This window comes from Haplochromis burtoni, unplaced genomic scaffold (genome assembly GCF_018398535.1).
Source record: "Haplochromis burtoni strain Fernald_Lab_line unplaced genomic scaffold, NCSU_Asbu1 Contig_84, whole genome shotgun sequence".
NCBI lineage: Eukaryota > Metazoa > Chordata > Actinopteri > Cichliformes > Cichlidae > Haplochromis > Haplochromis burtoni.
In genome coordinates, this window is record NW_024582445.1 from 395,357 (window position 1) to 409,099 (window position 13,743).

Consider the following 13,743-nt stretch of genomic DNA (forward strand, 5'->3'; position numbering starts at 1 on the left):
CACACACACACACACACACACACTCAAACCCCATTGATGTCTTTGTCTTTTTATGTTCGATTTAATATTTTTTTAAAAAGACATTAAACAGATATTAAAACTAATAGATTTTAATTTACTTGTCATCCCTTAGTTCATATTGTGGTGTTTTTACTTCAGTAAACGTTGAGAAGACCACTTCCCTTTAGTTAAGGAAATCACAGTCAGTCCTTTGATTGAAGCGTAGCGTGCGTCCATCCGCATGATTCAAAAATCTACTAACTGCTGACAGGAAGTCGTCAGCACGCTCATACGTCACTTCACTCCAATACGGAAGAGGTCGTCATCGTTAAGGCTGTGAGTTGGAAGGTATGTGAAATGTGATAAAACGATCGCAGTTTGTGAGTAGAACAGCTCGTGCTTCAGTAGTTTGAATGAATGAAGCACTGTATGTGTTTCCTGGGCAACGAGGGCGCCCGTCAGTCCTTTTCCAGTCTCGCGGCGGTTTAGTTCCCTGCAGGTCTCGTGAGCCGGGCTTGCAGTTAACGGTGAAATCCATAAGTGGCTGCAAATGTAATGCAATATCTTCTAAAAATGGGACGTTAATGTGGGAACCAGATGCCTTCCCTTTCGTGAAAGCTAAAACTTGGTGAAGTTTTTTTTTTCCTTCTGGAAGAGGGAGTGTGTGCGGTAGGAGTGCTCTTTGAATCCCCCCCCAACCACCTTTTTATAAATAAACCTTTCTGTCTTTCGGCAGCACGGATATGTCGTGGATAAAAGAAGGCGAGTTGTCCCTGCTTGAAAAGATTTCTGCCAATATCCTAAAGGTAAGCTGTACGTTATAAGTTGACCGTCTTTTCCAGCCTCGCTTTTGTCGGTCTTCTGCCTTTCTATGACTCAAATCAAATCACTTTTATTGTCACATCACATGTGCTGGTACACTGGTACAGCGCATACGAGTGAAATTCTTGTGTGCAGGCTTCACAAGCAACAGAGGTGTGCAAAATATAAGAAAGGGAATCTGAGAATTATAAGAATGCATATATGTATACCAAATATGTGTGCCTTGACAAAAATATCAAGTATGTCATTTCAGAGTATCTGGATGGAAAATAGAGTGACAAACTGAGCCATTTAGAAAAACATCAAACTATTTATTTATTTGTTTGACAAGGTTAAGATTCAGAAAATACCATAAAGAAAAGCTTACAAATAATAATAATAATAATAATAATAATAGTTCTTAATTAAATATCTAGGGTCATGAGCTGGTGCTATTGTCTGTAACCCCTGAGGGGGCCACAGGGAATGACTTATTAGTTATCGTTCAAAATGCAAACATATTAGTTGATGGTGATGAGGGGTTTTTTTTAAATCTGGAAATTGCTATTTTATTTAAATTTGAAATGTTTCGAAAAAAAGTTGTACGTGACATTTTTGTGATAAGATATCAGCAGATATCTACATAGCATTAGACAGTGTTGGTCTTTTATGGATTACCGTAGATTGCATTAATGCTTTTTCTTCTGCATTTCTTTGGACTCTTTTGACTGTTGTCGTCCAGGCAGGACCCATGCCTAAACATGTGGCCTTCATCATGGATGGTAATCGACGTTTTGCACGTAAGAAAAACATGGAACGGCAGGAAGGACACATGCAGGGCTTCAACAAGCTGGCAGAGGTGAGTTTGGGGGTTTCGGCTACAGGAAATGCATGTCACATGGGCAGAAACAAATTGATGATGTGTGTCAAAATGCTTCGTCTTCTCCACACCAGACACTACGTTGGTGCAAGCATCTGAACATCCCAGAGGTGACGGTGTATGCCTTCAGCATTGAGAACTTCAAGCGCACCGAAGATGAGGTGGATGGTTTGATGGAGCTCGCCAGGCAGAAGTTTGAAAGGCTGCTGGAGGAACAGTGAGTTTCGAGCTGAGTTTTCCACTTTGCTTGTGGTCACAGTTTGTACATCATATGATTCATTGCTTCCTTAAAGTAAAGTTTAGAAAGAGTGACTTGCAGCGCTCAAGCATAAATCTGAAGTTAAAGTAAATGAGGGTCTGTACATGAGAAAACAATTTTAAACCAGTTTTGACGACCTGTTTCCAGCAGAGGCACGAGATCCTTGGAGTTCACCTTTAGGGTGGGCTTGGATGGAAATCTGTTGTTATTTGTTTGTTTGTTACTTTTGGTTCAGACAGACACAACAACAGTGTTGACGCAGAAACATTTACTAATGTATCAGACACTGAGTCAGATGCAGTGTGCTAATGGTGGGATGGCCAAGAGGAAGCAAGGGTAAATAGGGAGTCTGTTATTTCCACTGGTCTCTTCAATAGTGCTTACTTTTTCACTGTAGTGCAGTATGTCAAGCTCAGACTAGTCAACTAACGTGGATTCTCTTTTCGTTTTACTCTGTGGTCATTGTGGCGCTTGTACTATTTATTTATTAAGCAGCTGATGACTGCTGCAGATACATTTTCAAGCTAAGGTGGAGGCCTGTTAGTCTGCAAGCCATTTCTCTCTGTTTCCACACAAGTATGAAATATTTTACAGCTGACTTATTTCTTCACTTTGGGGAAATAAAACAAAGAGCTTGCTGACTAATCCATTGCTTAATGTTGCCCTTTAGTCTGTATTTGTTGCACACAAGACTGTGGTATTAGTAGCTCACTTGTTCAAATGCCATGTTTTGCTCCTTTTTTTTTTAAAATCTGAGTAACCTGTCTAAAGAATTTAACACTGTAAAAAAAAAAAATCCCCTTCTATTGGATGTTGTATTATGTCTATCAAAATTTGGACAAATTTGTTTATGAGGCTGCTGGCTGTTTATGATACAAGGTTATTATTTTTCGAACGATTGACATCCTTATGACAAACCACTTCTGCACAGTGCTGGACAGCAGACTCTTTCAAGTCCACTGTACACACTGAGTACTCAAAATTCTCCGGAGTCTCCTTTGTGTTTTTCTGGGTAGAAAATCCAGACAGACAAGTTTCAGGATCCTGAGTAGTCTTTCTGTATATCCTGTTCATCTTCATGCCTTTTCTATAAATGTCTTTCGGTTTTGTTTTGCAGTGAAAATCTAGAGAAACATGGCGTTTGTATCCGAGTGCTGGGCGACTTGAATATGCTGCCACTTGACCTTCAACAGCTTATTGCCAAAGCCGTGTTCACAACCAGGAATCACAATAAGTATGCTTAGTAGCTTGTGTTTTTCATTGTGCATGATATCCTGTACATTAGAAGTGACCACAGCACCACAAATTCTTGTTTTGTAGGTGTTTTGTCAATGTGTGTTTTGCCTACACATCAAGATATGAAATCACCAATGCAGTCAGGGAAATGGCATGGGGAGTAGAGCAAGGCCTGATCAAAGGAAGGTAAACGAAACAGCAATGAGTTCATCTTGTCATCCTTTGTTAAATACTCTGTAGAAAGGTGTCCTGGAGAGCCATTGTGTTAACAAGCTGTTTGTGTTTCTGTGATGTGTAGTGATGTGTCGGAGGCATTGCTAAGTGAGTGTCTGTACAGCAATAACTCGCCAAATCCTGATTTGCTCATCCGCACCTCTGGAGAGGTGCGCCTCAGCGACTTCCTTCTTTGGCAGGTGAGAGTGAGATAGGTGTCATCAACAGCTAATAAAGTTCACCATACACAGTCCCAATCAAAAGTTTAATACTACTTGAAAAATGGCAAAAAATCATGTTTTGCATGGTTAGTTCTTAACAAGGTTCCAAGTAGAGCTTCAATATGCAACAAGAAGAAATGGGAGTGAGACACAACATTTTTTTTTTGAGCATGCAAATGATTGAAAACAACGCTTAAAATGAAACAGGCTGTTTTACAGTTGATCAAAAGTTTAGGACCACATGCCTTTAAAAGGCCAAATCTGTGCAAAAATGTGGATTCATTGTCATTTTCTGTGAGGTAGTCACACTGTCGTCACGTTCTGATGGCAAAGGCAAAAAGAACCCTTTCCCTTTTTGAACGTGGTCAAGTTGTTGAACTGCATAAGCAGGGTCTCTCACAGTGCGCCATTGCTGCTAAGGTGGGATGCAGTAAGACAGTCATTTGGAATTTCTTAAATGATCCTGAGGGTTATGAAACGCAAAGGTCAAGTGGAAGATGATCCCGATGGTTTCCAACATTACTGCCGTGACAAGAGGTGTTTTGGATGAAAACACTTGCATCAAGCATACCGCAACAAATTTTTGCATTAATCAATAATAACGGTGAAGCTACTCATTGCTGAGTTCATATTTGAAACTTTGATTTCTGTTTTGAGGTAGTTTATGTTTTTTGGTTGTGTGGTTTTTTCTTTTTGTTTTTTGAAGGTGTGGTCCTAAACTTGTGATCAGCTGTAAAACAGCCTGTTTCAGTTTAATCGCTGTTTTCAATTAGTTGCATGCTTAAAAAAAAATGTTTTGTCTCACTCCCATTTCTTCTCGTTGTATGTTGAAGCTCTACTTGGAACCTTGTTAAGATCCAACCATGCAAAATATGATATTTTAGCCATTTTTCAAATGGTCTTAAACTTTTGATTGGGACCACATTTTCCACAAATCTCATCTTCATTTAGACTGATTCTCTCCTATTGATCTCTAAGCAACTCTAACACTTACATCATGTAAACTATCCAATCTCCCCTCAGCTCTTCAGTGAGGTGTTGTTGTTATAATTCATTTTAAAATTGTAAATATGATCAATTTATTTGGCTCCGTACCACAGGGCTCTAAGGTGACTGCAGTTACTTACTACCTGTAAAGCATTCACTTGATCCAAATGTTTTAGCCACTTACAGGCCAACCTGGCCTTTATTTCAAATGCTCAAGAGTTCTTACAAATTAGTCATTTGCAATAATTTGCATAGGAATTGTTTGTTTGAACAATTCCAGTCAGGATGTCCCTAATTTGAGAATGTTGCAATATAAAGCCCATTGAAATGACTGTTGTTGCCAGCTGGTGCTGCATATATAAACTTGAATTGATTTACCCTTAAAGATAGGGCTGTTTTTCTATGAAACTATGAAAACAGCAAAGTAGGATTTCGATTTATGCTTGGTTGAGTCTTTAGGGATCATGATGATTTAGGAGCAGGGTTTTTCCTGGCTCCAAACGAAAATCTGAATACTGCTCAAGTATTGAGATGTACTACTTTATTTAATTTCTGGCCTTTTAATAAACATGTGTGTTTTATTCCAACCCCTTTTATCGCAGGAAAGGGCTTGATGAGTAATGTTTTTTTTTGTGAATTAAGAACAGAGTAACACTGGTGGTTGGACTTGTTTTGCAGGATGTATTGGTCATTCATGATGTTAACCTTCAAAGCTGTCTGTGAAAATAATCCAGCAAAACTGTCTGATGCCAAAAGAAACCAATCTGTGATGAGTGTTTCATTGTATGAGTACAGTTACAGTTTATATTTAATTCACTATCAGTGTTTTTATCTAGTGACCATCAGGGATGGTAAGTACTTGGGTTTTACAAGAAAAAAAATAGTCTTGAACAGCTGAAACAGACTCCGAGAGAATTCTTTGTATCTCCTCTGACTTATCTTTCTATATATATCTTTAGTGATTTATTTGCACGTAAGATTTTCTTTCTACATTCCTTAAAGCCTGTGACAAGTTTCCCTTCCAGTTTGGGGGTGCAATCACTGAAAGACAGTATTAACCTAATGACTGGGTTACAGCACAAATTGTAAAAGCTTTATTTTGTTCTTCCAGTTTTTTCTCAGATACCCTGTAAACTTGTATTGGTTTTTGTGTGTGCTCTTTCTGCAGACCTCTCACTCCTGCCTAGTATTTCAGTCCGTTCTGTGGCCAGAGTACTCATTCTGGAACCTGTGTGAAGCCATTCTGCAGTATCAATTAAATCACAAATCCATCCAGGTAAGGATAATACTGAGACAGAATTAGGGTTTACTCACACTGTGTGAGCCACGCGGTGTGTCCGAGCGCATTTGAAAAGAGTCATCACTCATGTTAGGTTAAGTAACTAGTTCAGGTTCACTCATGGAATTTCAGTCTTTTCCCAATTAAAGCTATCTCCATGAAAATCTGCATTTAGTGATGAATCTATAATGTGAGGGAACCCTGAGTCACAGCTTCCAAGAACTGCCCCAGTTAAACAAACAAATGTGCTCTCCCAGAGTGATTTTCAAAAGCATGTGTGCACGTAAGAAAGAGGGAACGAACATGAGAAAGGAGTTTATTTGTTTAGACCAGGGATGTCAAACTCATTTTACATTGTGGGCCACATACAGCCCACTTTGATCCGAAGTAGGCTAGATCAGTGAAACTCACTATAAGAAAAAAGAAGTGCAGTCTCAACAGTATGTGTCAGTTTTTCGTGTTTAGTTTGAATACTCCATAGCTTTTTGTCCCCAGAGTTGGAAGGGCTGTGTAGAGTGAGGCAGTCGAAGAATACGGTGTGTTTTTGGGGTCATCATGTTTGTTATTTTTGGCCTCCTTTATTTCCTTGCTGGGAAGGATCTAAATGTGACTAAAGGTCCTGTATAACTAGAATAATATTATTTAGAAGCAGCACAAAAATGTACTTTCAGATGTCTAATATAACTGAACCATACTGCTCTTTTGGTTTTGAACCTAATTGGACTTAGCTGTTTGGGTACTACTGTAGTTATGACCCCTGTCACCCACTGTCGGCCATGCTCTGCTTTTCATTAATGTGATGGCAGCTGACTGTGTCAGCTCCATGTTGCACCCTGGTCGCTGTTATGACTGACTCAAAGGCCGCAGCAAAGAAGAATAAAGAGAACAAATATTTATTTAACTTAATAGGAATAAATGTGTCAGTATCAGTGGCTTAAAGAGGTGTATGGACTTGTTGGCAAATATGTTCAAGTGTAAGTGCAAACACAGGGAAACAAGTGAGACACGGGGCATGGATACGGTTCATGATTATGACTGCATGTCTTCCCTGCATTTTTGTGAGTTCTTTGGAACAGAACTTCCAGCTGCTCCCCCCACCCCAAAGGGATCACTACAATGGAAAGATCCCCATGTTTGATTTGGCACAGAGGTTGCAATTTTTCTGATGAAACCCTCCATTTATCAGAGCTTTTGGACAAGCACTATGAGTATACTAGATTGTGACACGCTGGCACTTGGTTAGTTGTTTTGGAGAATCATAAGCAGCTGTGTTATGCATCCCATATCTGAAAAGGGCTTATGTTTTGGCTGTGTGAGTTGCAGGTTCATCACTTGTTAACCGTAGCAATTAATGTAGATCAGTGTTACTTTGTGAAACAGTGTTGTTAAACAGGCAGAGAAAGATTAAAGTAACTCCTGTATCTATGTATATATTTAAATGTATGTCTAATTTGGTGTGTTTGTTATTACAGAAAGCTAGAGACCTCCATCGAGAGCATCAGGCTCTGCAGCAGCTAGAAGCAGATCGTGCTTGTGTAGCAGAGCTCTTGCAGCATCACAGCAATGGAAAGCCCGTCGATAGCCAGAGAAGACAAGAGGCGCTACTACACTACACTTCCTGCCGGGAAGAACGAGTTCGAGACTTCCTAGAAGCACTGAAGCACAAAAGAGACTCTTTCTTTTCTGACTTATGCAGTGAATCCTTGTTGGCCTAAGAATACATAGAAGAACAAATCCTCTGAAGCGGGGACGAAGCCTCTCCTATATCCTCTTCCCAAAAGGGCTTCTGTGGAAAAGGGAAGAGCAAGCAGTAACTGGGAGCGGTTTTATTTTGTTGCTGATTCATATAAGAGGGCAGTTTTACCCCTATGGGGCTGTAGAATAATCCTGCTATTTATGATTGTAGATTTAAAAACTCTAATAGGTGGAAATGACTGGTCAAGATGTAGTTAAATCATCGTATAAACTGTCAGTTAAATGCATGCCGTTGAACGGAAGGTCATTTTATGTGAGTGAAAGCCACGGATCCTGTGTTTTGGTTCCAAAACATTCGTCCACAGAACTTTTAAATTGTTGTTGAAGCATAAAGTGTTGTTTGTTGACTGTGATTTTGATTACATAACTATATTTTGACCAGCTTTCTGGAACAAAATAAAATGATTACTGTATGTCAGATATGATTAAATGATGTGAAATTCTCTGTTTTGTACTTACATACTACAAGTCTAAGCTTTTGTCTCCATTTGGCTTCCAAAATATGGTTATCTATTGTCTTAACTTGTGCAGCAAAAAATATGTGTGTGGTCCATGCTGCTGATATATATGGACTCTCAGGGGGAAAACTGGTGATGGTGTTTTATTGGATTAACGAGTCGTTTTTGCAAGTAGATGACTTTCAGCACATAAAAGTGTACCTATATAATTTCTGCTGCTACCTGTTGGAAGTATTGAGCCTTAAAGCTTATCAACTACTAATACGCTATGTATTGCAAAAATTTAAATAACTGCTTGTAATTGCTATTCTGCATCTCAGTTGGTGGTATATCACAAGCAAAGAACCACTTTTACTTTTTTCCAGCTGGATGTTTGTTGGGTTTTGTTTATTTGGGAAAAAATTGAAGAAAAAATGTCCCAATTCTATCCAAGAAGTCCTCAGTCTTTAAATCACAAACTCAAATGCAAGACATCTCTTCATCAAATCATCATATTTGGATCTTGTCCCTCCAGAGGAAACACTTCTAGGAACCAATTTTATTTAACTTGCATCATCTATACACTGACAGAAGAATTGATAAACTTTGGTAGAACTAGAAACACCATACTATAAACATACTGCCCCACAAAAATATGCTTATATACACATACATAGGTATAAGCATGAATTTATACTACTCATCAGGCGTACAGTACTGGAATATTACTACTAATGCACAGACATGTGAACAGTATTTTAGTGTTGAATAGGTATCCTACTTTTAGCTATTTAATATATAGTCAGATAGCTTAAAATCCACTAAACATCTACCAGTTACAAATTGTATGTCTGTATTAGTATTTCTTCACACAACGCTTGGTTTGACCCTCAATCCCTCAGGTAATAATAATAATGACTAAATGTTGATTTCTGGTTTTACACAGGGCTAAAATTACAGTCTTACATGCCCAAGCCAAATAGATATATTCATCCACCACAAGCTGACAGAAAGCACCATAGTCTAATCTTCACCCGCGACCGTCTTTTGCCTCAAAGCTATGACATCAAACAACGTGATTGGTCAGTTGCAACGCAGGGATATTAAATATACCATAAAATTTGGTTCTGGCGGACTTTGCGAGCAAAAAATTGTTCAGTTTATCCGATAGACGGTGAGAAAAGGTGCAACGACTTTGACGCGCCATTATCTGCGTATTTATTTTTTCGATTACAGCAGAACGAATCAGTCGTTCATACAGCGCCACCCCGCGACTATAATCCGTATTCCTTCAAGTTGCCGTCTGCCTTTTTAACAAATGGGAGGCGCCTCCAACCCACGTGACGCCTTTCTATCCAATGGCGAGATTCGAAACACAAAACTGGTTCAAACCGGTTTCGTTCTTATATTTCAGTGTATAAACTACAAGAACATTCGTTTGCATTATACATTCGCCATTTTCCGCTGTGAGCGCTTGGTTGGCGTCTGTTATCGCTTCGAAAAAAGCCATTTTCGCAGCTGTATTTTCCTGACATTTTTCTTCGTTTCCCGCTGAGAACATGGGCAAAGCAAAGGTAAAAAAAACATGAATTTAAATTTAATTTAAGTCTGTGTACTGGAATCGTTTTCGTAGCATTAAGTTAATACAAGACTGCGCCTGATATTTCTGCTTAAGAAGAACGTCATCATCCCTAACAAGCGTTTTAGCAATGGCGGTCTGACAGTGGAGAGGAGCGCAAGCATCCTCCCACTCGTCGAAAACAAAAGTTGAAATTTTTGCTCATGGTTTAAAATTATTCTTATGAGTTAAACGCGCACAGTTGCGTGTATTTCTGTTATTTTTTGTCTTCCAGCGCCAAACTCTGGTTAGTCCAGCCGTTGACATTGCGTTGTGCAAAATTTCTGACACCATCTTTTTTCCCCCCCTCTCTTTGGCAGTAGGCAGGGCACAAATCTTGCTGTTGTAAACGCAGTAACAAACTTTCGATATGGACAGTGACTGTTTTTCTTTATTCTTTTTCTCAACCTGCGCGTCGATGCTTGAATGCATAACTTGGGATCCGAATTAATGAAGATAAATATGAACTGCGCCGTTATCAAGCAATCAAAATAAGCTCGAACGCAGGCTGCAAATTTGAGGAAGGAGTTGGGGGAGGGGAGGTGGCGATTATTATTTTTTTCCGCTCAGGTTTTGAATAATAAGTGCCAGCCTGGTTCTTGCATCGTCGTTTGAAATGGGTTTGTTAACAGTAGTAAATATTTATTAAAAACGTCAAACGTGATTAGATTGTAGTTTGCAAGTGCGCAGCAGGAAAAAACGTATAAATACAAAAATAAGATTTTTTTTTTGCACATTTGTGTGCGTTTTGTCGTATTTTGAATGCATTAATTTATGGTGCAGTGAGTGGCCATACTATTAAAAAAATGCATATTTAACGATTTAAAATTAGATTATCACAGGATTGTTTGGGGTGTTTTTCGATGAAAATCTCAGTCTCATCCGTGATTTTTTTTTTTTTTTTTTTGTCTTCCTTGAAACCTCTCCAGGCATTCGTTGAGCTCCATTTGTCGTGTAGGTACAGATTAGTAAAGTAGTAATCTTATCAGTTTCCCAACAGCTGTCTGTAGGCGCGCACTGATACAAAACAAAGGAAGCTGTCAGGGCGCCAAGGCGGTGTCATGGTGACAGGACTGCCCAAATTTGAATTCAAATATGCGCGGGAAAGCTCTTTGTGAACTTGAAAAATCAAGAGCAGTGTTAAAAAAATGTAATATATATTAGATCTTCTGTGAACATTTTTATATTAAAACAATGTAAAATAGTGCACACAGAAAAAAAACAAAACGTTTTGTGCTATTTAAATCTGTATTTATTATTATTATTATGTAGTTTTACTTTTCAGTTTGTAATGTTTTCCCCTTCCTTGTCTTACAGGCACCTGCTTCCTCTGAGGTTTGTCTAAAATGAATATATTTTTATATTGTGTTGATGCAGCAGTTGCATTTAGAATTTGTGGGTAAATGCTTGTTTTTGATGTATCGTTTGTATGTTTTTTGCCACTGATATAATATATTTTGTGCCCTTATTTAGAATGATTAGTTAATATATTTATTCAAACTTTACTCCCATTTTCATCTCTTTTTTTTTGCTTTTGTTTTAACTTACTTTTTGCAATTGCATACTCTTTAAAGGTCATGTATAAACAAAGCTATTAATATTGATGCAAAATAAGACACTGTTTTAACTTTCACTTCCTTGTGGCTCTACAGCCTAAGAGAACCTCTGCACGGCTGGCATTAGTAAGTTCTTTTTAAACACAATTAAGCATTTTTAGATGTACTCAGTATATTTAATGTGCAGTATCCTGTCGTTTTTGTTAAATGTTCACTCTTTTTTGTAAGAAGCAACCACTTGAAATTGAAAGTGAAGTAGTCTATCATGTGTGTATTAAATTTTAATTTTACATTTTTTAAGAATATATTAAAGGTTCTCTTACACTCTTACCTAATGTGACATGAGGATGTAGCCCATGATCAAGAAGTTTATTAACTTGTAATAAGCTTTTATTACCTAGGATTTCACGGATCTATATTCTGTTATCTCAAACTGATTTAAATATCTTCTTTCTTGTCTTGTAGAAACCGAAACCTGCAGCAGTGGAGGCTAAGAAAAAGGCTGTTGCAAAGGTATAGAACCAAAATCTTGCACGCTTACTATGGGGGAACAGCTCTGTAAGATGTTTGCCACATGTTTGCTTGATTCATTTCTGTGATTAATTTGTTATTATCATTTTATTTTCTAGAGGGCACCCAAAACAAAGAAAGCCAAACCCGCTGAGAATGGGAGCACCAAGGCTGAGGTTTGTTTCTGTTACACTGCAAATTAATAAATGTTAGATCAAACAGATGTTCTTATATTTTCCAGGTCGTTCCTCCTTTTTTTTTTATATATGTTATCTTAACTTATTTGCTTTAATTGTTCATGAGTTTAGTGCAAAGGTAAATTTGAAAAAAAAAAAAAGAAGATTAAATGAGTAAAAAAAAGAACTAGATATTAAAAAAATGATGTGTATGAGTTCTGGAAACCTGTGAGGCAGTTATTGTTTTATTTGTTCTCATAATGGATAAGTGTTGCAAGGACTCCTTTTAATATAATCAATAAAATTAAGAATAAGTTGTCATGTGACTAAAACAATGCAGTTGACATTGCTGTTGGCATGTTTTTTGTTTTTCTGTCCGCAGGAGCCCAAGGCTGAAGCCACTGAAGCCAAATGAATAGTGGTTGATGTGCTCACTCTGTGTACTTGGTGATTGTACAGTTTTAAATAAGTATTTTTTACCAAGTTTTATATTACAAATGTCATTTATAGTTTTGTTTTTGGCTTGCACTTGATGTAACAAAATTTTGTTTTCACATTCATATCCATTTTATATCAATTTAAAAAACGGATACCGTCCATATCCTGTAGTCGTGGCATTTTTTTAGTTTGTCTAATCCAGATTTGTTTTAAACTTCTAAACAACAGATGTAACAGCTTTTCCAACAAGTTGGATTTTGAATCTAATTGTAAACATAAGGCAGCTAAAGCATAAAATCTTGCAGGAGAATATGAATTTGCCGCTTATCTCCTTGTAGTTTAATGTTGAACTAATAAAATTATTGCTTTCCAAATGTTTTAAAAACATTGTATGTTGATGTAAAATGCCACAGACAAAAAAAAAGAATACTGTTATTAGGTCAAAAAAAATGTTTAAGTTTGATGCGTCCCAAAAAAATGGCTGATGTGAACCCAGTCATCTGATAAAAACTTCTGTTAAGTTATGTTTCTGTTTTCTGCTTTTCTGACTCCAATGGTTGATCTTAATGTTCTTGAATAAAAATTTTCAAAATGTCCTTTTTGGGGTCACTGTTGAAATGGAAATCCTCGATGAAGGAGCAGAAAAATGGAAATGCTGCGACACGACGTTTGAAAAGGTGATGCAGCGACCTTGAAAAGGTTTCATCATAAACAAACTGCAGGCTCCACCATTTTGGCAGGACATCCATTTTAGTTTACATCCATGGGGTCTCGTCCCTACTTGTGACTGCTCGGGTATTGCTGTTAGGCTTGGCTTTCTATTTTCAACAGGCTAGTTAATTTTCACACTTCTCTATGTGGAAATGTTACTGGTATAATTTGTAATTTAATGTAACTTGTTACTAAATTATCACCCAAGGACTGGCACTTAAAGGTTTTAAATATTTAAGGTTGTCATGTAAATGAAATTTTAAGCAGCTGCTAGTGGTTTTTTGTACCTGTTTTGGGTATATTTAAACTTGTTAGCACTATAATGAGAGAAAAAATAAACCTTAAGACAAGGTGATCTCATTGCATTAACCATTAAAATACGCAAAGTGTGCCGTGTAAATGTTTATTGGTAACTTGAGCAATCATTAATGTAGAGCGCTAGAAAAATATTTTATTCAAGTGGAAGTTATCTCACAAAAGCCTGCAACGCCTTAAAGCTATACACTAAATGAACAAATGCCACATTTGATCACCACCTTAAACACAACTGTATATTACTGTCACCTAAAAACTACATAAACTTAAAGAATACAAAATTTGCCACTTAAGTCCGATAAACAAAAATAATCAGTGTATAGTCACAGATTCATTGATGAAATTATTCCA

General features: G+C 37.5%; 1 protein-coding gene across 1 annotated transcript; it reads left to right on the top strand.

The window, feature by feature from the left end:
• Positions 1 to 239: 239 nt before the first annotated feature.
• Positions 240 to 12,962, top strand: dhdds (dehydrodolichyl diphosphate synthase). The gene is made up of 14 exons (XM_005925525.3): positions 240 to 348; positions 737 to 806; positions 1,544 to 1,660; positions 1,756 to 1,898; positions 3,058 to 3,174; positions 3,261 to 3,362; positions 3,475 to 3,589; positions 5,766 to 5,873; positions 7,349 to 9,642; positions 11,004 to 11,021; positions 11,339 to 11,368; positions 11,708 to 11,755; positions 11,872 to 11,928; positions 12,311 to 12,962. Exons 2-9 carry the CDS (start codon positions 744 to 746, stop codon positions 7,589 to 7,591), a joined length of 1,008 nt encoding a protein of 335 aa, XP_005925587.1. The 5' UTR covers positions 240 to 348; positions 737 to 743; the 3' UTR covers positions 7,592 to 9,642; positions 11,004 to 11,021; positions 11,339 to 11,368; positions 11,708 to 11,755; positions 11,872 to 11,928; positions 12,311 to 12,962.
• Positions 12,963 to 13,743: the final 781 nt, after the last annotated feature.

What these genes read in the sequence shown, in the direction of transcription:
- dhdds (XM_005925525.3), top strand. Translation starts at nt 744, where the DNA reads ATGTCGTGGATAAAAGAAGGCGAGTTGTCCCTGCTTGAAAAGATTTCT. An exon ending in TTTCTGCCAATATCCTAAAG is followed by an intron (nt 807 to 1,543) that starts GTAAGCTGTACG and finishes GTTGTCGTCCAG; the next exon opens with GCAGGACCCATGCCTAAACA. An exon ending in GAAAGGCTGCTGGAGGAACA is followed by an intron (nt 1,899 to 3,057) that starts GTGAGTTTCGAG and finishes TTTGTTTTGCAG; the next exon opens with TGAAAATCTAGAGAAACATG.